Source organism: Neomonachus schauinslandi, chromosome 16 (assembly GCF_002201575.2).
Source record: "Neomonachus schauinslandi chromosome 16, ASM220157v2, whole genome shotgun sequence".
Classification (NCBI taxonomy): domain Eukaryota; kingdom Metazoa; phylum Chordata; class Mammalia; order Carnivora; family Phocidae; genus Neomonachus; species Neomonachus schauinslandi.
This window is the reverse complement of record NC_058418.1, coordinates 40,523,477-40,549,631: the sequence shown is the minus strand read 5'-3', so window position 1 is coordinate 40,549,631 and position 26,155 is coordinate 40,523,477. Positions and strand designations below refer to the sequence as shown.

The following is a 26,155-nucleotide window of genomic DNA, read 5'->3' as shown; positions in this document are numbered from 1 at the left end:
AAAGAGGCATTTCTTCACATTTCCATGTCTGTAAAGAGTATATACAAAATTTCCTGTTCTTAGAGTGACTTGTGATTTGGAATACTCACATCTCAACCATTTACTTCCATAATGTCTTTTTTTTTTTTTTTTAAAGATTTTATTTATTTATTTGAGAGAGAGAGCACATGAGATAGGGGAGGGTCAGAGGGAGAAGCAGACTCCCTGCTGAGCAGGGAGCCCGATGCGGTACTCGATCCAGGGACTCCAGGATCATGACCTGAGCCGAAGGCAGTCGCTTAACCAACTGAGCCACCCAGGCGCCCTACTTCCATAATGTCTTTCCTGTATTCAGGCACCAATTCTGCATTTCTTCGAGTGGTAAGATGTCGATCCTTAGCTGAAGAATATGGCTTGGATACAATTAACAAGGAGGAAATAAGTAAGTATAATAATCCTTTGATGCTAGGTTATTAGTTTTAATCAATTTTAGAGGTATAAATAAATATTTTGTGTTTAATAGTAGTGAGTATATGATGATAATTTATAGGATAATGTAAATATTGTACTGTAAATTTTATTCTATAAACCAAGAAGTAGTCATACTTCCAAATAGTCATAACTGCAAAATAAAAACTTAATATATACATGAAATCATCTTTAGGTTACTGAGTAAGTTATGTGATATGAAGAAGAGCTAAAGTCAGAACGTTACTACGTTATTAGAGATTATGTGACTAACTAATAGTCCTTAAGAACATTGGGTTTCATCTTAACATATCTCCCTCTCCCTTTATTTTACTATTATTTATCATTTTCTATTTTATTGTCACAAAATATTTAAATTTTGTGATAGAATTGCCGTGTATCCTGAAACTGGAGTATATAGTAAATTCAGTTCTACATTGTTTTTATGTAATGAATTATCCAAATTACACTGAATTGTTTTTCCCTTTCAGTTTCCAGCATGGACAATCCAGATAATGAGATAGTATTATATTTAATGTTACGGGCTGTTGATAGGTTTCATAAACAACATGGTCGATATCCAGGTAAGACTAGCAATCTCATTATCATATACAATAAAGTCTTGAGTAAATACTTAAATTGAATTAAATCTTAAAGTTTCTTGGGTGTTCTTGGGGTGTTTACAGTAGTGGTGCTTGAATTTTACATTGTAAACAGTTTATACCTACTTCATCTCAGGGAGGAAATACCATTTGTTTTTTAAGTGTAAGTATTTGCAAATAATGTTTGATTCTAAACTATTACAGGAGAATGTTGGTTGAATGCCTATAGAATAAAACTTTTTCTTTTTTTGAGGAGTTGGGGGGGGAGGGGCAAAGGGAAAGAGAAAGAGAGAATCTTAAGCAGGCTCCATGCCCAGCAAAGAGCCCTACTCGGGGCTCAATCTCACAACCCTGAGATCATGACCTGAGCTGAAATCAAGAGTCGGACACTTAACCGACTGAGCCACCTGGGTGCCCCTAGAATAAAATGTTTTTTTCCTGTCAGTTTCCATAGTTTACTTCTAAGACTCACACTGAGTTTAATTTAGTGGAACAGGAAAGCCATAAGAAGTATGCCTAGTGACTTGAATTCCAAACTCTGAAGGTGTAGGGATTTCTTTGCTCAGAATCTATTTTTTGTTGTCTGTAAATGTAGTTAATTGGAGAATTGGTATAATCTCAAAAGATCTTCAGTTGACCAGAATATTTTTATTAAGATGATAATTTTAATTGTGCAGTATTACGGCATAGCAGCACATTCTAGAAGTATCAGAAAACCTGTTGCCCCAACTGATGTAGTATGCCCACTGAGTTACAGTCTTAACGAGCAAGCTTACCAGCAGAAAGAAAAGGAATAAACACCAAATATGTATTACTTTATGTGTATTGTTTGATAGCTTGTATTTTTGATTTATTGCATAACAAACCATCCCAAACCTTACTGGTTTAAAACAGTAAATTATTATCTTGTAATTTGTGGATTGGCTGGGCTCAGTTAGGCAGTTATCACTCTCGGAGTTGCATGACGCCTGGGGCTGGGGTCATCTGAAGGCTTGACATCCAAGAAGACATTTTCACTCATGTGACTGGCACTTTAGTTGGAACAGCTGGAACTGCTTGAGGGCTGGTCAGGCATCTCTCTCCATGGCTAACTGGGGCTTCCTTTTAGCATTGTATTCCTAGGGCAGACTTCTTACATGGTGGCTGGCTTTCCCAAAGTTAACATTCCAAAAGACCCAGGTGGAACATACAAGGCTTTTTATGAATTAGCCTCAGAAGTCACACAACATCACTTACATCATGTTCTATTGGCTTCACAGAGCCAGCTTAGATTAAGAGGGGGAGGGGACTTCGTGAGGGCACAAAGGAGTATTCATTGGGGAGCCATCTTGGGAGACTAGCTACCACAGAGAGCACAGGCTTTGGAGTTGAACCTAGGTTCAGATCTAAGCTCTGTCGCTTACTATCTCTTGATCTTGGGTGGGTCACTATTTCCAAGTCTCAGTTTTCTCATTTATGGAACGGTGATAATAGTGTCTACTCTTGGATTGTAAGGGTTACGTAGGTGATGTATGAAAATCACTTAACACACTGCATGGCACCTTGTAAGTATTCAATAAAGGCTTGGTATTATTATTATGAGGAAGAGTAGTGATGGTTTTTAAACTAGAAGGGCTAAAAAATATTATTTGTTTTAGTAATTCTTGAATATTACAGCAATTGTATTTTTCCTTCCGGTAGTAATAATAATAGCTTTGCCTTTGGAGACATAGTATAATCATTAAGAACTGCCCAGGCCTATATCCCAGTTTTGCTACTTAGGAGCTAAGTAACTCAGGCAAATAACTTAATCTGTCTGCCTCAGTTTTCTCACCTATAAATGGGGATAATAATAGTACCTACTTCATAGGGTTTTTGTGAGGATTAAATCAATTAATATATATGGTACTTAGAACACTGTCCAGCATTTATTAATGTTCAATAAATGTTACCTATTATAGCTTTATGTCTTCAGTGTCATTTAGTCTTCTGCAAATGGATAATAAACACCATAATTTTTTTAAGCACCATAATTTTTTTTTAGGGCGGGAGGGGCAGAGGGAGAGGGAAAGAATCTTAAGCAGGCTCCATGCCCATTGCAGAGCCTGATGTGGAGCTTGATCTCAAGACCAAGACCTTGACCTGAGATCATGACCTGAGCCAAAATCAAGAGTTGGACGCTTAACGACTGAGCTACCAAGGCACCCCGAGCACCATAATTTTTATACAGAGTATAAATGGAACATTACTTTCTTATTCATTTAATTCTTCTGTCAGATAATTATTGAGCACCAACTATGTGTCAGATACTTTTCTAGATACTGGGTATAGAACAGTAAACAAAGCAGACTTACCAAACTTGAAATTTTAATAGGTTTCAGATGGTTTCTTTGATTGTTACAGCTTTGTGATAGTTGTAAATATTGGTCTCGTACTTACCCTTATTTTTGTTCTTACTTCAGTTTCATTCCTTACTATTTTGACTAGAACACCTAAAACTGGATTTAGAAAAGTAGATAGCCATTGGTTTAGAATTTCATTATTCATTTTAATGAAAATTAACTTACATATGTATTTTTAGGGGTATCTAACTACCAAGTTGAAGAAGATATAGGAAAGCTGAAGTCTTGTCTCACTGGCTTCCTTCAGGAAAATGGATTATCTGTAATGGTGAAAGATGACTATGTCCATGAATTGTGAGTATTTTTAGGGCATGGGAAAGATAATACCTGTCTTGTCATAAGGCTAATCTAAGTTCACGTCTCCATCTCTTTCTGTAGTTGCCGATACGGAGCTGCTGAACCACACACCATTGCTGCGTTCTTAGGGGGTGAGTTCCATAGATGAGAAGACTGGCATCTGTGGTAACACAATACAGTTAAGAAGTTTTGTTTTCTGAGCTGTTTTAACTAGGGGAGTCAGTGAGGCAGGATATTGTGTTATTTAGATTATTTTACTGGTCTCTGCTTTTCATCTCCCACTACTGTCCATCTTAAAGTGAAGTGTCATTGATCTTCCTAAAGCGTAGCTCTGATCATGTCTCTCACTTAACTAACCCTCTGCCCTGGCAGTAACACATACACACTACAATGATCTTCAGAAAACAAGTCCAGAGTCCTTGATTTGACATTAAAAACACACCGTGTTCTGGTTCCACCCTGCCTTTCTGGCCTTGGTTTTTTCAAGTTATTTCCTTTTCCTGGAGACATGCCCTATGATTTCCTGCTCCTACAATCCTTAACCCTCAGGGCCCATTTGCCTTAAATCTCCCTATTTCTTGCATGTCTAAAATCTACCTGTTCTTCAAGGCCCAAATGAAAGTTAGCATCTCTTTCGTAAAAACTCCCTGGAGGCTAGAAGTCCAAGGTCAGGGCCAGGGCAGTTGGTTTCTGGTGAGGCCTGTTTGTGGCTTGTAGGTGGCTACCATCTTGCTGTGTGCCATTATATAACCTTGTCTTTGTTCAGGGAGGACAGATGGGACACAAGCTCTCTGATGTCTTATGTGGGCACTAAACCCATCATGAGGGCCCTACCCCATGACCCTATTTACCTCCCAAAGACCCCCATACCATCTTCATCTCCAAATACTATCACATTAGGTATTAAGGATTTAACATGAATTTTGAGGACATTTAGTCCATAACGTGTTCTATATTCTGCACAACACGGTTATATTCCACTTCTTTCAGGTCTTTGTTAAAATGTTATCTTCCCTTTGTTAAAATGTTATATGAGGCCATTCCTGACTCCCCACTTTAAAACTGAGTCACTCCTCTTGCACTCATATATATCCCCCTTTCTTGCTTTTTCTCCTTAGCACTTAGGGTCATTTGACTTACTGTAAATTTTACTTATTTGTAAATTCTCTCTCCCTTTCTACTAAAAAGTAAGATCCATGAGGGCAAGGATTTGTTCTTTTGTTCTTTATCCCTAGTGCCTAGAAGAGTTTCTGGTACATAATAGAGTCTCATATTTTATTGAATCAATGAATGTTTGTGAAAGATGAAGCTTCAGGGGTGCCTGGGTGGCTCAGTCGGTTAGGCGACTGCCTTCAGCTCGGGTCATGATCCCAGGGTCCTGGGACCGAGCCCCGCATCGAGCTCCCTGCTCAGCGGGGAGCCTGCTTCTCCCTCTCCCACTCCCCCTGCTTGTGTTCCTTCTCTCGCTGTCTCTCTCTCTCTCTTTCTGTCCATTAAAGAAAGAAAAAAAAAAAAAGAAGCTTCATATTATAATAGATGAAGAATTTTTCTTTTTTCTCTGTAGTTTTGTTTTTTCTATTGTTTGCTTTGATTAGTTACTCAAAACTTCTTACTGTATAAGACTGTTACTGAGTATAGCAGCCTGGCGGTATTTAATATAGATTGTTTCCAAATTACAAATGTATTTAGAACAAATACACCTTTATTCCATTTTATTAAAGTAAAGTAGGCACAGGGTAAATGTAACATAAGGATCATCTTCGAGAATTTTTTCTATTTGTATTTTTTATTTTTTATTTATTTTTATTTTTTATTTTTTTTAAAGATTTTATTTATTTGACAGAGAGAGACACAGCGAGAGAGGGAACACAAGCAGGGGGAGTGGGAGAGGGAGAAGCAGGCTTTCCGCTGAGCAGGGAGCCCGATGCGGGGCTTGATCCCAGGACTCTGGGATCATGACCTGAGCCGAAGGCAGACACTTAACGACTGAGCCACCCAGGCGCCCCTATTTGTATTTTTTAAAAAGCACTATCAACCATACTACTGTTTTGACTTGACTTAAAATATCATCAGCATTCGAAACCGCCATAATACTTCATTCTTTTAAATTGTGGCATAATATCCCAAAGTGTGAATGTATAGGACAAAATTTGTTCCTGTAATAATATAGTTATAAAAAAATTGCAGTCCTTGATTTTGATGTGCTTCAGTAAGCTATGCCTGTTTTGGCTTATTTTTAAACACTTGCTTTTGGAAATGAAAGGTTTTCTTTACAGAATTGGATATTTTTATATAACTTGAAATTTACCTTTTTCAAAGATTTGCTTTTCTCCTTTTTCCTTGCAGGAGCTGCTGCTCAGGAGGTTATCAAAATAATCACCAAACAATTTGTAATTTTTAATAATACTTACATTTATAGTGGCATGTCACAAACTTCAGCAACTTTCCAGTTGTAGAATAAGCATCCTATGTAGTGTGTTAATGATTTAAACTGTAATTGCCTTCAGGTTGTGCTCTAGTTTGTAAAATTCTAGGAAGGGAGAACTGTTAAATTGTTTCCTTAATAAACATTTTTCTCATTTGTAATAATGTAGTCTTGTTCTTTGTGGGGGAAGGAAGCGGTCGTTTTTCTGAGAATAAAAGCTATCCATTTTTTTTTTTAAGAATTTTAATTTATTTTGTTTTAAGATTTTATTTATTCATTCGAGACACAGATACAGAGAGAGCATGAGCAGGGGGAGAGGCAAAGGGAGAAGCAGGCTCCCCCCTGAGCCAGGAGCCAGACATGGGGCTCGATCCCAGGACCCTGGGATCATGACCCGAGCGGAAGGCAGATGCTTAACCATCTGAGCCACCCAGATTCCCCAAAAGCTATCCATTTTTAATTGAGTTCATTATTTCTGGTTTGCTAATTCAAAGTTACTTATAAAAATCCCTTGTGGGGTGCCTGGCTGGCTCAGTCCTTACAGCATGCGACTCTTGATCTGTGGATTGTAGGTTCAAGGCCCACCTTGCATATAGAGATTACTTAAAAATAAAATCTTAAAAAAAAAAATCTCTTGTGTTTCATTAAAAACAGTTTAATATAGGTTTTTTTCTTACCCTCTTAAGCAATGAATTTAAGCCATGCATAGATTTTAGCTATGGACGTCTTAGGACCATCACGATTTGAAAAGACAAATATTTCAGTGTATAGTTTTATTAGAAAGGACAGGAAGCTTGGGAGAGAGGAATAAGGCCAGGCTTGGTGCTCGTATGGCCTCTTAACCCATGTTGTGCCCTGCAGCCACAGTCCCAGAACCAGCTTCATCGTCCCAGAGCCTGCTCTCCTGACTCCTTGCTGCCAACGCCCCTCTGAGCAAAGAAAGCCCTAAAAACTGGGGGCGATGAGATCAGAGGATTTCCCTTTCACATTGTGACTTTCCACCACTTAATGACACTGCATCCACCCCCTTCATACCCGGAACCCGCATTGGTAACGGGAGCGGCGGTCAGCGGAGAGAGACCGGGTTGGCGCAGCCGGAAGTCCCGCCCTACGGAAGTGGGCCCTACCCGTTGGGCGGGAAACCGAGTATGGCGTCGTTGTAGGCTGGCGGCGAGGGAGAAGGGGCGGAATCCCAGCGCGCTGCGACTGGAGGGTGAAGGTCACGGCCTCTGCTCCCCGCGCGTTCGGATCCTGCCCGGCTCCCGCCCGGGAACCGAGCTCTGGCCTCCTGTGGAAGGTGGGCTGCCGCTGGTAGGCCCGGGTCCGCCGTCACAGCGGCTGGGATGCGGGACGCCCGGCTCTTCCCTTTCCAACCCCCTGACGTGAGGGGGTGGATTGAGCTGGCAGGAACGGGCTTCCCTGAGGAGGCAGCAGACCCCGGCTGCAGTCCCCACAGCAGCTGGTGGCAGAAAGAGAATTGTCACGTACCATGTAGTCGGGCGTCTGGAGCCCGGCAGGTTCCGACCCTGATTGTACTTGAGAATCCTCGGGCCTCTCGCCGGGTGATTCGGGTTATGGGAGGGGTGGGAACCAGTGGTGAGGCCCTTTCTCAGACCGTGGGCCGGGCCGCGTGGGCTGCAGCCCTTGAGGGGCGCACCCGCTGCTGGTGAATCTCCCATGAAAGGCCGGGACTCGCGCCTTCAACCAGCATCCCGTCCTTGGCAGGAGTTGGAGAGCCCTGGCCTAAGAAGAGAGGGCCTGGGGAAGACCTTTGCTCTTCAAAAGGAGATCTCCCGGCTCTTTAGGTGAGCCAGGTCTTGGTGTTAATGAGGGAAACGGGGTGGAGGTAGATAGACTTCCCTCCTTGGAAAGATCGGGCATCGCCCGCCTGTGCAAACTGGGAAGAGGTGATGAGGATTAATGTGAAACAGCTGCTCCGATCTCCGGAGTCTGGGAATGTAAATGTAGTGTGAACTCACTCGTGGTACCCTCGCTTTTCTGCACCTGTTCTCAATCTATTTTAACTATTGTAAAAGCTAATTTATTTGCATATTGGCCCTTTCTCCCTCGCTTCTCCTACTGTAAGGAAAATTTCCACAATGTATGAGTCCAAGCTGGGTATCCGCTGTCAAGGACTTAGTGATGGCAATTAATGGTGGGATTTTCAGCCTGCCAGCCTTATACAGGAAGATGCCATTTATCGTTCTGATATTTTGGGGGTAATATTTACATTTCAAAAAAGCTTTTCATGTTAACAGTTTCTAGGCCAAGGGAAAGAGTAATTTTCAGCTAGTTTTCTTGCTTAAATTTGAATTTAACAGCACTGTTTTTGAGAGTAGATTAAATTAAACCTGTAAGTGGGATGGTTTCTTCCTGTTACCTGGAAAAATCATTTCTCCCTCCTGTGAGAACACAGCAATTTTGAAATCTTGTTCATTACAATTTGCATCTTCACTAAATTACTGAAAACACTGTCTGCTTTATTGAACAGATACTTTTGTGTTGGGGAAGAGACTATATAATTTAAAATATAATTATATAATTATCAATTCCTTGAAAGTTATAGCCTGTCCTTTGCTGTGGATGTTTCTAAAGCATTTTGGTAGTAAATAGATGACTTGTATTAATGCTACAAGGTAGTTGGAAAACTCTATTTTTTTTGTGTGCAAAGTGACCATTTAATTGAAAAAAGTATAGGAAAGACAAAGGGGAATAGAAGGTAGTGTATTTTGTCAGTTTCAGTTTCAAGATGTTTAGATTTTAAAGTTATATTCCTTTTTAAAAATAAAATCATATTTAAAGCAGAATAATTAATTCTGACTAATTAAAACTAAGGAAATAGTCCTTAAATTCCTTCACAAAGCAAAAATTTCCACATATGATATAGTAGTCCATTTTTATAAGTTTTTTTTTAAATTTAGTCTTCCTTTTCCAAATCCTAACCCATTTGTTGAAAGGTAATGCATGTTTACATATGGGAGACAGTACAATAGAGGATAAGAGTGTAGGGGTTGGCCTCAGATTTTCTTGGTGCCCATTCCAGCTCTGGCACATACTCTCTGTTTGAACTTGGGCAAATTATTTACCCTCTCCTCATCAGAATTCATCCCAATAGCTCCCTCTTAGGATTGTTGTAAAAACTAAAAAGTTAATATTTATAAGGTTTACAGAACACAACCTTGCCTATGATAGGACTTGAATGTTAGAAGCTTTTATTATTATAAAAATTGTGAAAAATAGAAAACAATGGGATAAGACACCATAGAACCACCAGCTAAAGACAAGTGTTAATATGTTGTTGTTTTCTATGTAGTTTTATTTTATGTTTGCCTCTACAAAATTGGGATCATGCTGTAGATAAAAGTTTGAGTTTTGTTCTTTTAGATTAATTGTAGCATAAGCATTTTGCCTTGTTATTAGACATTTCAAGCAAACATCAGTATTCTTGTTAACAGTATCCTGTGAGTGTACCATAATGTACCTAACCATTCTTTTTTTATTTAGGTTTTTTTAAAAATGTTATGTTAATCACCATACATTACATCATTATGGAATATCTAGGTTAAAAAAATGGCAAAACTGGTGTATATTTATATATTACCTTATAAAAGATTCTCACATTTATTATTTTTTTGTTTGGGAATTTTATTTCCATTCCGAGAATGAGAAAAAAATAGAAAGGATAAGTAGCTATCTCCCTTTAACCTTATAGTGTTGGAGTAAATAAGAATTCTAGAGTTCTCTGAGTCCTGATGACTCTAAGAAGTTAATCGGACTCTCAGAGATTTTTCTAAAAAATCAGTTTAGCATATGAGATGCCATATCAGGGTTGCTGGTTATTTTAAAAAATTCTTCTAACAAGTGATATATAAACAAAGATTTTTAGCTTAAAAGAATACTATGTTGAAAAAAATGGGTTGTTAGAAAAATATTTTAATATTAAACTTAGCTTGTGTAGAGAAATGGAGGTCTTAAGTGTGTGTGTGTGTGTGTGTGTTTTAAATTTCTGATTCATGGAGGGGTGACCAATCAGAAATGATGGGATGAAAATTTACAGGAGAGAAAATAAGGAAGGAGTACCAGAAGAGGATCAGTTAGATTCAGTTAACCAACCATTTTTATGTTTATTTAATAAAATGTGTTGAATGCCTATAGTACTTAAGAATGCCATGTGCGCTTATGTATGTTTTTAAATTTAATTCTTGTAACAACTTTATAAAGTAGGAATTTCCTATTTTGCAGATAAGGAAACAGCCTCAGAGAACTTAAATATAACCTTTATCGCATATTCAGTAAGTTGTAGATTCAGTCCCTGCTCTCTGGCTTCAGGAAAACTATTTTTCCCTGCCCCTTTGCATTTATAACATTGATTTAAATTGAGAGAATACCTTTATCTTATAGATGAAATATAAGGAAAAAGAATACAGACGAGTATGGAAAGTGAGGACACAAAGAAGATACAAGGTGAGAAATTAATGGATTATTTATCTGGTATTAATTTTATAATCTATTAGTGGGATATACTGCAGATTATCTGACAGGATCCAGGAAATGAGAGAATTATTCAGCAATTTACATACGTATTTATTGTGCATCTACCCTGCCTGTCACACTGACTTCAGGACACTGACATTCTAATGGGTAAAGGCATGCTGATAATTAGAATACTGTATAATAGCTGATTTAATAGAGGTATATACAAGAACAGTGGAAACCTGAGAGAACCACCACCAAAGTATACTTGGAGGTACAGATTTCAGAGTTGTCCTTAGAAAGATAGAAATTATATCCATGGGCATGGAGGAGATTCATTAGAGAGGAAATATTAAAAAAAAAAAAGGATGGGAAATAGTGTTCCTTAATGCACACCACGTAAGGTTTTGGCTGAGGAAGAGGGCTCTCAAAGACTGAGAAAAATATTTCAGAAAGGTGAATGGAAGTTTAGGAATGTGGAATTTTGGAAAACAGCCTTTGGAGAATACTTCATGAGAAAGATTGCTTGAGCTCATCAGTGTCAAATGTCCACAGATGACTGAATTATCCACTCGATTTTCTATTTAGGAGATCATTTGTTTTATTAACAGTAAATTTGATACATTTCAGCCAGGTTGCAGTATATTGACTTTTGGGTGGGAAATAAGGATCTGGAGACAGTATGAATACCTAACTCTTCTTCTTTTTTTTTTTTTTTTAAAGATTTTATTTATTTATTTGACAGAGAGAGACTCAGCGAGGGAGGGAATACAAGCAGGGGGAGTGGAAGAGGGAGAAGCAGGCTTCCCGCTGAGCAGGGAGCCCGATGCGGGGCTCCATCCCAGGACCCTGGGATCATGACCTGAGCCGAAGGCAGACGCTTAACGACTGAGCCATCCAGGCGCCCCCCTAACTCTTCTTAAAAGCTTGACTGAAGATATATGGAAATAGGTAGAGGGAGACTGTAATGTTAAGGGAGCCTTGTAAGGGAGTAGAGACAAGAGAATATATGAAAAGGGAATGGAGATTCTGAAGAGGTAGAGGTTGAAGAGAACTGAAAAGAGAGGAGGGATAATTGTAGATGCCCCTCTCAGAACCTTTTTTACACTATGGGAATTATTCATATTTTTCTTGGTCTCCATCACCAGATTTTGAGTTCCTTGGAATCAGAATCCCCATCTGGTACAGAGTGGATGCATAGTAGACAGGCAATAAATATTTGTTAAATGAATAGATTTTTAAGGAAGTCATGGGCCTGTAATGGTGCCATTTGAGTTGCATGTGAGAGAAATCAAGTCAAACTAGTACAAGCAAGAAAGGAAATCTATCAGTTCATACCACTGGGAAACTCAGAGTTGTGAGGAAGAGTTCTCCAAAAAAAGCACAAAAAGGAGGGAAATCATTCTGGGCAGGAAAAAACCCCACCAAAGTATACTAGTTGTAGTCACTCTAGGGTCCCACAACACAGGTGAATGGATTAACCATGAACAAGAAGGGCGCTAGATACCTGTTCTGATATTGTAGAGGAAGAGATAAGAATGAGTGTGGCTGTAAATATTTTGTGGGAATCCTGTGTTGTGGAAAGTGGGGAATTCTGTTAGGCCTAACATCTGTGTCTTTGAGGATTTATCTTGGCATTTGTAACCTGCTTTTGCCCAGAGAGCAAGGCAAGCCAGAGATGCCAGATAATTAATGGCCCTTTCCCTGGGAGCAGCCCTGAACAAATGACTGATTGGAATTGATGGGCAAATACTCTTCACCCTTTGGTGGGGATATCTCTGAGACATGTGGCTCCACCCTGGCTCCCAGAGTTCCCTTGTGGAGTGAAGCTCCAGTTACCCTTAATAATAACTTTCTTCTGTCTGCCTTCCTGTCCTGTGTCACTTTCTCAAAAAAGTACTTAACACTCAAATCCTTGTCTCTTGGTCTACTTCTGGGGAAACCCAATTAAAACAAAGTGGAAGAGGGGCTCCTGGGTGGCTCAGTTGGTTAATTGTCTGCCTTCGGCTCTGGTCGTGATCTCAGGGTTCTGGGATCGAGTCCCGCATCGAACTCCCTGCTTAGCTGGGAGCCTGCTTCTCCCTCCCCCACTCCCCCTGCTTGTGTTCCCTCTCTTGCTGTGCCCCGCCCCCCGTCTCTCCTCCCTGCTTGTGCTCTTTCTCTCTCTCTCACTCTCTCAAATAAATAAATAAAATCATTAAAAAATAAAATAAAGTGGAAGAGAAGGAGATGTGGGACAGGGGTTGGAGGTTTAAAGATAGCTGAAGATTTGGAATAGCCATTGCGGAAAATGGCAGAGGAAGCAGAAGGGTGTGAGAGATAGAGCTGACCGTGGATGGGATTGCTGAATAGATTTGGGGGTTATAACTTGGAATGCATACCAAATATTTGTAATGGCGGGCGCCTGGGTGGCTCAGTTGGTTAAGCAACTGCCTTCGGCTCAGGTCATGATCCTGGAGTCTCGGGATCGAGTCCCGCATCGGGCTCCCTGCTCGGCGAGGAGCCTGCTTCTCCCTCTGACCCTGCCCCCTCTCATGTGCTCTCTCTCATTCTCGCTCTCTCAAATGAATAAATAAATCTTAAAAAAATATATATATTTGTAATGGCATAATTGCTTGATTTTTTTTTTCTTTTAGCAATGCCCAAATTTGGGCTGAAAGAGCAGAGAAAGGAAAATGTTTTTGAGTCATGGTTAGGATTATAGGACATGTTTAGTAGAAGGACGGGGGTCAAAGTAATCTTAGCAAGATAATGGTTGAGGTGATGAATCATGGGATCTAGGATGAATAGGGAAGGAAATGAAACTAGAAGCCTCAGTGCAGGAGGAGTAAAGGGATTATAGAGATCTTAGGGGTCAAGGAGTAAATATAAGAATAAGAAAGTAAGACAGTTGAAAGGATTAGGGATAATATTCCAAAAGTAAGATGATAGATTTGAAAATATTACTGATGGATCTGTTCTGACTAATGACAGGGTTCCAAAGTTTGGCCTTGGAAATGAATAGCCAGATTTACATGCAGTTTGAGATTTAGAAAAGAGAGACTGTCTCTTTCCCAGTATCCATATCAGTCACCCAAAAGACCTGAGATTGGGGTCACTTTGGTCATTTGGACAACTGCAAAGCATACCAGTAATTGATTTTTTTTTTAAGACTTTATTTATTTGACAGAGAGAGACACAGCGAGAGAGGGAACACAAGCAGGGGGAGTGGGAGAGGAAGAAGCAGGCTTCCCGCCAAGCAGGGAGCCCGATGCAGGGCTCGATCCCAGGACCCTGGGATCACGACCTGAGCCAAAGGCAGACACTTAACAACTGAGCCACCCAGGCGCCCCCAGTAATTTGATTTTTGTATATAGAATAGCTTTATTAAAATATAATTGACATACCACACAATTCAACCATTTTAAGTATACAATTTAGTTGTTTTTAATATATTCACAGTGTTGTACAATCATCATCACAATCAATTTTAGTGCCTTTTTATCACCCCCAAAGCAACCCTGTACTCTTTTTTTTGTGTGAGTTTTATTTTTTTTTTTTAGTTTTTTTATTGTTATGTTAATCCCCATACATTACATCATTAGTTTTAGATGCAGTGTTCCATGATTCATTGTTTGTGCATAACACCCAATGCTCCATGCAGAACGTGCCCTCCTTAATACCCATCACCAGGCTAACCCATCCTCCCACACCCCTCTCCTCTAGAGCCCTCAGTTTGTTTTTCAGAGTCCATCGTCTCTCATGGTTCGTTTACCCCTCTGATTTCCCCCCAACCCTGTACTCTTTAGCAGTCACACCTCCACCCCCCCCCCCCCCAACTGTAGGCAACTGCTAATCTATTTTCTGTCTCTAGACTTGCCTATTCTGGACATATAAATTGAATCATACAATATTTGGGCTTTTGTGGCTGGCTTCTTTCACTTAGCATAGTATTATCAAGGATTATTCAAGTTTTATCAGTATCTTCATTCCTTTTTGTTGCCGAATAATATTCCATTGAATGAATATATCTTATTTTGTTTATGCATTCAAGAGGTGATGGAAATTTGGGTTTCCACTGTTTGGCAGTTATGAGTAATGTTGCTGTGAACATTCATGTACAAGTTTTTGTGTGACATGTTTTCATTTCTCTTGGGTATATATCTAGTAGTAGAATTATTGAGTCTGGTAAATTTATATTTAACCTTTTGAGGAATTGCTAGACTTTTTGCCAAAGTGGCTGTACCATTTTACGTTCCTACAGCAATGTATAAGGGTTCCATTTTCTTCAAATTCTTGGTAAACACTTGTCATAATCTGTCTTTTTGATTATAGCCATACTAGTGGATTTGAAGTCGTGTTTTTTTAAATTATTTTTATTTAAGATTTTATTTATTTATTAGAGAGAGAATGAGAGCGGGGGGAGGGTCAGAGGGAGAGGCAGACTCCCTGCTGAGTGGGGAGCCTGATGCTGAGTGGATCCCAGGACTTCAGGGTCATGACCTGAGCTGAAGGCAGTTGCTTAACCAACAGGCGCCCCTGTGAAGTGGTATTTAATGTGGTTTTGGTTTCCATTTTCTTAATGACTAATGATGTTGAGCGTCATTTCATATACTAACTGACCATTTGTATATCTTTCTTGGAGAAATGTCTATATGCTTTTTACTTGGGTTATCTTTTTATTATTGAGTTTTAAGAGTTCTTTATATTTTCTGAACACAAGCCCCTTATCAGATATCTGATTTGTAGATCTGTTCTTCCCTTCTGTGAGTTGTCTTTTCACATTCTTGATATCTTTTGAAACTCAAAAAATTTCAAATTTTAGGTCCAATTTATCCAATTTTCTTTTATAAATTGTGCTTCTATATTGTATATACTTGAGTTTTTGTTTTATTTTCTTCAGGAACGATTGAAGGAACTAGGTTGCATAGGCTGGAGAAGATAAAACTGAGTTGTAGATGTTATTAGGTGCTTTGTCTGGGAAGAGAGGGATTATAATAGAAAATATCAAAGTAGGAGAGGGTGTACAGGAGGGAATAGAGGAATACTTAAAGAAGTTTCTTGTTTTCTGCAGTTGTGCCTAGAATTGAAAATCAACATGCCCCATCAAAAATCCTCTTTGGCTTGTTGTTATTGCTATCCATACTAACTAACCTTCTTACGGTCTCTATTAATGTAGAAAATGATCAATAAATGTTTGCTATTGCTTTAAGATAATTTAGTAATAACCTTTGTACTATGGTTTTTTACTAACAGGTTGGGTCATGAGTAATTTTATTGAACCAAATTGTCAGTTGAATTTCTTTTAAGAGGAAAACTAAATATTGATTGATAATAGATCTAAGTTTCTTTTAATGTGTTCCTCTATGTTTTTATGTTCTTTCTTCATCCTATATCTTTGAGAACTTTAAATTTAATTCAAACATTATGTCAAAATCTGCATACAATTTTATTTAAAACCAAGAGATGAAATTGTTAAAAGGCCGTAGTGAAAAGTTTTATAGGGAAATGATTGTCTTTCATTTTTAGTTGCAAATAAATATTTCAAGTTTATATTTTCGTAAGTTTTGACACACACATGTGTATATATGCAAACAGCACAATCAGGATAGGGAATATATCCTCATGCACCCTTATAATACTTCTTTTTGTCCCTTCCTGGACCCCTTTCCCCCAAGCAACCACTGATCTGCCTTCTGTTATTATAGTTTACATTTTTTTTCCAATACATGGAGTAATACAGTATATATTCTTTTTTTGTGGTTTCTTTCAGTTTAATTATTTTGAGATTCCTCCATGTTGTTGCATATATCAATAGTTAACTCCTTTTTATTGTTATACTTAGCCATAGTGTATGGTCATACCACAATTTATTTATCCATTCATCTGTTGATGGACATTTCAGTTGTTTTCAGTTTTTGGCTATTACATATAATGCTGCCATGAACATTTGTGTATAAGTCTTTGTATGGACCATACCTGCTTTTCTTTTAGATAAATTCTTAGGAGTGGAATGGCTGGATCAAATGGTAGGTGTATGTTTAACAATTTATGAAACTGCTGAGGGGTGCTTGGTTGGTTCAGTCGGTTAAGCATCTGCCTTTGGCTTAGGTCATGATCTCAGGGTCCTGGGATCGAGCCCTGTGTCAGGCTTCCTGCTCAGGGGAGAACCTGCTTCTCCCTCTCCCTCTGCCCCTCCCCTTGCTTGTGCTTGCTCTCTCTCAAATAAATAAATAAAATCTTAAAAAAAAAAATGAAGTTTTAAATCTTGATGAAATACAGTTTATTCCTTATTTTTCTACAGATTGTGCTATTTGCGCTGTGTCTAAAAAATTTTCACCTAAACCAAGATTGCAAAGATTTTTTCCTGTTTTACCTCTTAAAAGTTTTATAGTTCCAATTTTACATTATGTCTGCAACCCCTTTTGAGTTAATTTTTGTATATGGTTTGATTCGAGTTTGGTTTGTTTTGTTTTTGAACGTGGGTATCTAGTTGTTACAGTACCATTTGTTGGAAAGACTGTCCTTTCTTCTCTGCATTGCCATTGTAAAAAAATAAGCCTGTTGGGGTTACATTGAATTTATAGATCAAGTTGAGGAAATTGACATTTTAACAATATTTAGTCCTCCAACCCATGAAAAAGGTGTTTTACTCCCTTTATTTCAATCTTCTTTAATATGTCTCCACAGTATTTTTTAAGTTTTAGTTGACATGTTGTTCACATCCTTTGTCAGATTTATCCCTAAGTATTTAATATTTTTTATACTATTATAAGCAGCATTGTTGTTTTTTTTTTTTAAGTTGGCTCCAGGGGCACCTGGGTGGCTCAGTTGTTAAGCATCTGCCTTCGGCTCAGGTCATGATCCCAGGTTCCTGGGATTGAGCCACACATTGGTCGCCCTGCTCCGCAGAGCCTGCTTCTCCCTCTCCCACTCCCCTTACTTGTGTTTCCTCTCTCTCTGTCTCTCCCTGTCAAAAAAATAATACATAAAATCTTAAAAAAATAATAAAAAAATAAAGTTGGCTCCATGCCCAAGGCAGAGGTCTAACTCATGACTGATGAGGTCATGACCTGAGCTGAGATCAAGAGTTGGATGCTCAACTGACTGAGCCACCCAGGCTCCCCATAAACGGCATTATTTTTCAATTTCAATTTTCAGTTACTTATTGCTGGTATATATAGAAATGTAATTAATTTCTGTATGTTAAATGGATATACTGAAACCTTACTATACTCAGTAGCTCTTTTGTAGATTCCATCAGATTATCTGTATAGAAGGTCATGTTATACATGAAGGTAAATAGTTTTATTACTTCCTTCCTAATTTGTATATGTGCTGCCGAAGCGAGCACTTCCTTCCTAATTTGAATGTCTTTTGTTTCTTTTTCTCACCTGATGGCACTGGCTAAGCTCTCCAGTACAATGTTAAATGGAATGTTAAATAGAATGACATTGCCTAGACTCCCCAGTACAATGTTAAACATCTCTGTCTTGTTCCTGATCTCAGGGAGAAAGAATTCAGTCTTTCTCTGTTAAGTATTATGTTTACTATAGGGCTTTTTTTTGTAGATACACTTTTTTAAATTGAGGAGGTTTTCTTCTAGTCCAAGTTTGCTGAACTTTTTTTTTTTTTATCAGAAATGAATGTTGAATTTTATCAAATGCTTTTTCTGCATCTATTGAGATAACCATATGATTTTCCACGTTAGTTTGTCATATTACATCAATTGATTTTTCATATCTTAAGCCAACCCTGAATTTTAGGATAAACCCACTTGGTCATGATGTATTGCTACTTTAATATGTTTTTAGATTCAGTTTGCTAAAATTATTTAGACTTTTTACATGTATGTTCATGTGGGATATTGGTCTGTAGTTGTCTTTTTTTCCTTTCTAATGGCTTTGGTTTTGGTATTAGGGTAATGCTGGCCTCATAGAATAAGTTTGGAAGTATTCCTCCTCTCCAAACTTTTAGAAAAGTTTGTGTAGAATTGGTATTACTTCTTCCTTAAGCATTTGGAAGAGTTTACAAATGAAGCTATCTGAACCTGGAGTTTTCTTTACAAAAGGTTTTTAAAGTGTGATTTCAATTTCTTTCATAGATATAGGAATATTTAGGTTATCTGATTTCTTCTTGGGTGAGTTTAGATAATTTGTGTCTTTCTTTCTTTTTTTTTTTTTTTAAGATTTTATTTATTTGAGAGAGAAAGAGAGCGTGCCTGCACATCAGCAGGAAGAGGGAAAAGCAGGGGCAGAAGGAAAAGCAGATACCCCGCTAAGCAGGGAGATCCATATGGGGCTCTGTCCCAGGACCCTAGGATCATGACCTGAGCCAAAGGTAGAGGCTTAACCATCTGAGCCACCCAGGTGCCCAGTTTGTCTTTCTTAATGATTTTATTTTTTTAAGTAATCTCTATGCCCAATGTGGGGCTCGAATTTACAATCCCAAGATCAAGAGTTGTATACTTTACTGACTGAGCCAGCCAGGTGCCCCTAATTTGTGTCTTTCAAGCAATTTGTCCATTTCACCTAAGTCATTGAATCCATAGATAAGAAGTTATGCATAACTATTATTTATCTTTTGAATATAAATAGAATCTATGATGATGCCATCTCTCATTCTGGTATTGGTAATTTGTGTCTTTGCTCCTTTTCCCTCATCAGTTTGTCTAGAGATTTATCAGTTTTACTGATCTTCTCAAAGAACCAGTTCTTTTTTCTGCTTTCAATCCCATTGATTTTTAGCTTTGATCTTTATTTCCTTCCTTCTACTTACTTTGGGTTTAATTTACTGTTTTTATAGTTTCTTAAGATGGAAGCTAAGGTCATTAATTCGAGACCTTTCTTCTTCTTTTTTTTTTTTTTTTTTAAGATTTTATTTATTTATTTGACAGAGAGAAAACACAAGCAGGGGGGAGCGGCAGAGGGAGAGGAAGAAGCAGGCTCCCCACTGAGCAGGGAGCCTGATTTGGGACTCCATCCCAGGACCCTGGGATCATGATCTGAGCGGAAGGCAGATGCTTAACCGACTGAGCCACCCAGGCGCCCCAAGACCTTTCTTTTTTTATAATATAAGCATTTAGTATTGTAAATTTCCTCCCAAATACTGTTTTGGTAGCATCCCACAAGTTCTAATGTGTTGTATTTTCATTTTCATTCAGTTCATTTCTAAATGGCAGATGTTTAAACCAGTGTAGATGTATTTAAAGAAAATAATATTTGAATTTTGTATTCTATTTCATGCAAGGGGAAAATCTAATGGTTATAAGAATTTCATTTCAAGTTCTTTTATTTAAGAAACATCTTTTATATATCTTTACTGTTTGATAGATTATAAAAGGAATATATACTATTATTTTAAAAACAAACATTACAAAGATACATTTGGAAAGTGAAATTTAAATGGTTAGTTTTTGAAAAGAAACATTTGGTTTAAAAGAAAAAGAAATTTTTGTTCTTCAGAAATGAAGACTGACCTGAACTTATTATTGGAGTGCCTGAAGTATCAAATGGACAATCCTTTCTCACAAAAGGAAGCTTTGGTCACTATTCATTCAGTTTGTCAACAAAATAGTAAGACATGATACTGAATTTTTATCTGTGATTCTAGTTCTTTAGTATTGTGATATATGAAATATGCATAGTTCTTTCTCTTTGACTCAGTTACTCTGTATGCTTTGTTACAAAGTTCATGTGATTTATTTTCTCCTTAAAAGATTCATAATATCATTTGTTTTGTTTTTCTGTACACCCTATAGGTAATGCAGGTGTTTATTTTAGGGAAATTGGTGGTTTGATGTTTGTAAAAAATCTTGCAAAGTCAAGTGAACATAGCATGGTAAAAGAAGCAGCCTTATACACATTAGGAGCTGTTGCAGAACAAAATGGTAATATATGAAAACTTTTTTCATTATCCTTCAAGCATTGTGCTATATTTTAACAAACTACTAAAAAGTAATTTTAGAATTAAGTTCCTTTTTTACATGTCTGAATAGTTTTATCCAGTTATTTTATTTGTTTAAATTCATGCATGCCACTTGTTAACTAATGAAGGAACCAGTAAAATAAGACAACTGTTTCAAAGGCAATGACAAAAAAACAACATAGGCGTTACGGAATGCTAAAATAGATTTGTACGTAGGCATATAACTGGTCAGTATCTGCAGGGCAATAATCAGTTGCGTTCTACTGGCCAAAATGTTTTGTATTTCTATGATCAAGAGTAACCTAGGGCACCTGGGTGGTGCAGTTGGTTAAGCGTCTGACTCTTGGTTTCGGCTCAGGTTGTGTTCTCAGGGTTGTGAGACTGAGCCCTGCGTGGGGCTCTGTGTGAGATTCTCTCTCCCTCTTCCTCTGCCCCTCCTGCTCATGTGCTCATGTGCGTGCACTCTCTCTCTCAAAATAAATAAATAAATAAATAAATATTTTTTAAAGGATGACTTGGATTACTGTCAATTTTCTACAATTTACAGAGATGTAAAATAGCCCAAAGACAGTGAAAGACACAGATAATCTAGAAGGGTGTGCTAGATGGGACATTCAGTAATCATTTCAAAATCTTTCACAATTTTTCTTGCTGTTAGTCAGAAACATTTGTTTCACTTTGTCTTCTGTGCTTATCTTTTTTTTTGTCATGCAAAAGTTTATTTTTACAAAAATAAAATTCATCATTCTTTCCCCTTTTTGCTTCTGGATTTTGAGTCATAGGAAAGTTTTCCATACTCTTAAGGTTCTAGGGGAATCCACCCACATTGACTTTTGGTCCTAGTATGGTTTTATTTTTTACGTTTACATTTTCCTTTTTGAATTCCTTTTGAATATCCTGGGGTATGGCATGATATATGCTCCAGTTTCATCTTTTTTATGTGGCAATCCAGCTATTCTAACACTTCTTATTTTTTTTTTTATTTTTTTTTTTAAAGATTTTATTTATTTATTTGAGAGAGAATGAGATAGAGAGAGCATGAGAGGGGGGAGGGTCAGAGGGAGAAGCAGACTCCCCGCTGAGCAAGGAGCCCGATGCGGGACTCGATCCCGGGACTCCAGGATCACGACCTGAGCCGAAGGCAGTCGCCTAACCAACTGAGCCACCCAGGCGCCCCTCTAACACTTCTTATTAAAAAGATCTTTTTCATGTTGATTTGAGATGCTGTTAGTGCTTCATGAATTTGCATATGTGGTGGGTCTATCTCTGGTTTTTCTATTACGTTCATTCTCTATATAACTAGGTAGTTGAGTCAAAAAACAAAGATAACCTACAGCATCTTGTATATAGATAAATATACTCTGGGTATAGAAATTCATGTTGGTAAAAACATTTTCCTGTATTATACCCAAAATGAAGTTGAATCTAAAGTACTGGTTTGTCAAACAACTTTCTATTCTTAAAAGTTTCATTTTTTTTTTTTAATGCGGGGCTTGAACTTGACCCTGAGATCAAGACCTGAGCTGAGATCAAAAGTCAAATAGCTTAGCCAATTGAGCCACCCAGATGCCGCTTAAATTTTCATCCATAAATATTTCTTCATCATTTGGTAGGAACCAAGCTGTGTGCTAGTCATTGGGATAAATCAGACACTGTCCTTTGCTTGAGAGAAAGTCTAATAGCTGGTTCTAAATACTGGATAAAATACAAATTATATCTCTGTGTTCAAATTATTATTATTTTTAAAGATTTTATTTTTTAAGTTTATTTTTTTTTTTTTAGTAATCAGTACACCCAACGTAGGGCTCAAACTCATCACCCCTAAGATCAAGAGTCGCATGCTCTTCTGACTGAGCCAGCCACATGCCCTCTTAAATTATTTTTTAAAAATTGTTTATTGTATTATTATCACACACACACACACACATGCACACATACACACACACACACAACCCTACTATCAGGTATCATTTTTGCTTTTTGGAAAGATATTTTTATTTCTAGAAAGTTTTTAAAAAATAGCACAAGTATCATTTGTCTATCTTCTAAAACAGGTTTCTGAATTTTAAAAAATTTTTCTCTTGGGGCGCCTGGGTGGCTCAGTCGTTAAGCGTCTGCCTTAGGCTCAGGTCATGATCCCAGGGTCCTGGGATCAAGCCCCTCATCGGGCTTCCTGCTCAGCAGGAAGCCTGCTTCTCCCTCTCCTACTCCCCCTGCTTGTGTTCCCTCTCTCGCTATCTCTCTCTCTGTCAAATAAATAAATAAAATCTTTAAAAAAAATTTTTTTTTTCTCTTGCTATCTTTTGTTACTTACTCATCCTCTTAAATTTTTTTTCATATTTTTTTGTTTAGTTAGGTTTGGGGTTTTGTTTTGTTTTTTAAAGATTTTATTTATTTATTTGCCAGAGAGAGAGAGAGCGAGAAAGAGAGCGATCAAGCACAAGCAGGGGGAGTGGCAGGCAGAGGGAGAAGCAGGCTCCCCACTGAGCAAGGATCCCAATGTGGGACTCGATCCCAGGATCCTGGGATCATGACCTGAGCCGAAGGCAGATGCTTAACCGACTGAGCCACCCAGGCATCCCTAGTTAGGTTTTTATTAGAAATTCTAGGAGATTTTGTACATGTTTTAGAGTCTCAGTCAAGTACTTCTGATTAAGGTACTGCTTTTTTAGTCTGCTAATTGAGTAAGCACATAGCAATTTTTCAGAAATTTTGTTGTATGACTAATAAATGTCAATGAAATGAGATCTGGTTGAGAACCATCTGTTTGGCAACTTTATATTTTATTCAGCGTATTTTAAGACTTAGGCTAATGCATAGAAATTGAAATTATATTTTTATTTTTCAGTTTACTGTCAGCAGTCTTTGTGCACTTCAGAATTATTTGAAGACTTAACTTGGTTCTTATCTAATGATGATTCAAACACAAATTTGAAAAGAATGTCTGTCTATGTTATTTTGGTTCTAGTTTCAAATAATAGTAAGTACATTCTTTCGTGGTGTAGAAACATTTAAAAAAATAATAAATTGAAATAGTCTTTGTTCTTTTTATTCTAGTCTTTATATTAGTGTCTTTTTTTTTTTTTTTAAGTAGGCTCTACGTCTAGCGTGGAGCCCAATGCAGGGCTTGAACTCACAACCCTGAGATCAAGACCTGAGCTGAGATCAAGAGTCGGACACTTAACCGACTGAGCCACCCAGGCACCCCTATATCAGTGTCTTTTTAAAAAATCTTACTAACTTCTGAGAACTACTGGCTTTAAAGAAAAGAGAATCACATATATTTAATTGTTTGATATTTATTAATTATAAAAAATAGTAAAGTGATTTGTGTTATTTAAATAACATTGAAAAGGAGCAGCTTTAAAAGCAAAAGAGGCATTTGATGATTAGTTTGGTTGATTTTCCACTGAATTAGCCATTTAGTTACAGTGTTTATTATATCAGCTAACAATGACCTTAAATTTCATGTAGCTCTTAGCTAAAATTTATTTCAGTTTTGGAGGAAATTTGAATGCTGTCTTTTTCTGGGCATAGGTAGTGTATAACCCCGATTACAGATTTTTATCTATTGCAATACTTTAAAGTGATTACAAGTTATTTATTAAAAATACTAGTTAAATGTTTTTCATTTCTGCAAAATTACTTATAAACAGAAGTCCTATTTGTGTATTATATGTCTGTTTTTTTAAGGGACTGGACAAACACTTGTAAGAGAAACAGGTTGTATTACAGTTCTGACACAGTTGTTCAGGTAAGAAAATACAAATCTTTTGTTGTTACTCATTACTTAAGACTTTAACACATTTGTTTTAATTTGCTTCTTCCTTTTTTTTTTTTAACCGAATAGGACTGTTCTTTCAAAATACGAGTTGAATTTGTCGGATAAAAATGCATTCCAGAGCTATCAGTTATGGTCTTCAGTGTGTAGTACTTTGTGCGTCTGTGTCAACAATCCTCAAAATGGTAGTATCTCAAATATTTAAATATAAAAATAAAATAAAAACAAATGAACTGATATTTTCCAAATATATTAAAACATGATTGACTTTGTCTCCTTTCAGATGAAAATCAAATGCTTTGCTGTTCACTTTTTCCACATGCCAATGACTGGCTAATAAATTGTATCAAACCTGAGATAATTCGCCCTGTTTGCTCATTTATTGGACTCACTCTTGCAAATAACAGTAAGTATTCATTATTCTCTAGTTTTACTTGAAGAAACATAGTTCAAAACATAACAAAAATCTATTGAGTTAATTATGGAGTTAATTGAATTAATGAAATAATTTTATTACAGTAAGTTGGGTTGTTTTGGTTGCATTTAGACTATTACAGATAGGAAAATCTTGAAAGTAGACATTGTTAGGAAGATAATAAGAAAGATGGAGGTAGCAGCATAGTTTTGAATCTCCCCAGATACCCTCATGAAACAGAGCAACTAGATAGCAAAACTAAAGCCCCACACAGTATATTCTCTGATCACACGTAATTAAATTAGAAATGAATAAAAATAAAACATCTAGAAAAGTCCCAAATATCTGAAAATTACTCAGTGCTAAAAAAGAGACTTAAAAAAAACCCTACAAACCCATGAGTAAAAGAGTAAGTCACAGGGCGCCTGGGTGGCTCAGTCGTTAAATGTCTGCCTTCGGCTCAGGTCATGATCCCAGGGTCCTGGGATCGAGCCCCACATCGGGCTCCCTGTACCGCGGGAAGCCTGCTTCTCCCTCTCCCACTCCCCCTGCTTGTGTTCCCTTTCTCGCTGTATCTCTCTGTCAGATAAATAAAATCTTTTTTTTTAAAAAAAGAGTAAGTCATGAAGAAATTAGAAATGTTTTTAACTGAATGATAATGAAAGCACAACATTAAAAAGCTGGGTTGCTAAAAATAAATAAATGAATGAATAAAAAATAAAAGCTGGGTTGCTGCAAAAACATTCTGAAAGCAGTGTTTGGAGGGAAATTTATAGCACTACAGTTTGTATAAGGAAAGAAGAAAGCTCTCAATCAATTATATTAGTTTCCACCTAAGAAACTAGAAAATAAATCAAGTTAAACTCAGAGGAAAGAAGGAAATAATAAAGAGAAGATAAGAAATCAATGCAATAGAAAAATAACAGAATAGGGAAAAATCAATGAAACCAGAGCTAGTTCTTTAAAAAGATCAATGAAATGGTGGATCCTTTAGCCAGACTAACCACAAAATAAAAAGAGAGGGCCCAGATTACTAATATCAGGAATAAGAAGTGACATCACTCTAGATCCTAACAGATATTAAAAGGATAATAAAGGAATAATCAAAACAACTTTATGCCACTAAATTTGACAACTTACATGAATTGGATAAATTCTTTGAAAGGCACCAACCACCAAAGCTCACTCAGAAGAAATAGATAACCTGAATATTATTATATATATTAAAGAAATTGAATTTGTAGTTGAAAACCTAAAACAGGAATTTCCAGGCCCTGATGGCTTCACTGGTGAATTATGACCAACATTTAAGGAAAATAAATTCTACATAAATTGCCAGGAAATGGAAGTGGAAGAAACACTTCCCAACACATTTTGATGTTTTTATTTTATTTTATTTTATTTTATTTTATTTTATTTTATTTTATT

General features: G+C 37.3%; 2 protein-coding genes across 5 annotated transcripts in view; both read left to right on the top strand.

The window, feature by feature from the left end:
* The window catches only part of NAE1 (NEDD8 activating enzyme E1 subunit 1), a 45,603-nt gene extending 39,290 nt beyond the window's left edge, over positions 1-6,313 (top strand). For 2 of the 4 annotated variants that reach the window (XM_044911442.1, XM_044911441.1), the window contains 5 exons: positions 335-421; positions 939-1,031; positions 3,610-3,724; positions 3,809-3,858; positions 6,074-6,300. In XM_044911442.1, coding sequence (XP_044767377.1) covers positions 335-421; positions 939-1,031; positions 3,610-3,724; positions 3,809-3,858; positions 6,074-6,183 — 455 coding nt within the window. In that variant the 3' untranslated portion in view covers positions 6,184-6,300. Of the gene's footprint in view, positions 1-334; positions 422-938; positions 1,032-3,609; positions 3,725-3,808; positions 3,906-6,073 lie in introns of all 4 variants that reach the window. The other 2 variants (XM_021705768.1, XM_021705769.1) reach the window with 2 other exon arrangements.
* Positions 6,314-10,585: 4,272 nt separating this feature from the next.
* TERB1 (telomere repeat binding bouquet formation protein 1) overlaps positions 10,586-26,155 on the top strand; it is a 43,468-nt gene continuing 27,898 nt past the window's right edge. The window contains exons 1-7 of the mRNA XM_021704078.1: positions 10,586-10,616; positions 20,069-20,179; positions 20,365-20,493; positions 23,380-23,511; positions 24,225-24,285; positions 24,382-24,497; positions 24,596-24,718. Of these exons, the coding sequence (XP_021559753.1) occupies positions 10,586-10,616; positions 20,069-20,179; positions 20,365-20,493; positions 23,380-23,511; positions 24,225-24,285; positions 24,382-24,497; positions 24,596-24,718 (703 nt within the window). The remainder of the gene's footprint in view (positions 10,617-20,068; positions 20,180-20,364; positions 20,494-23,379; positions 23,512-24,224; positions 24,286-24,381; positions 24,498-24,595; positions 24,719-26,155) is intronic.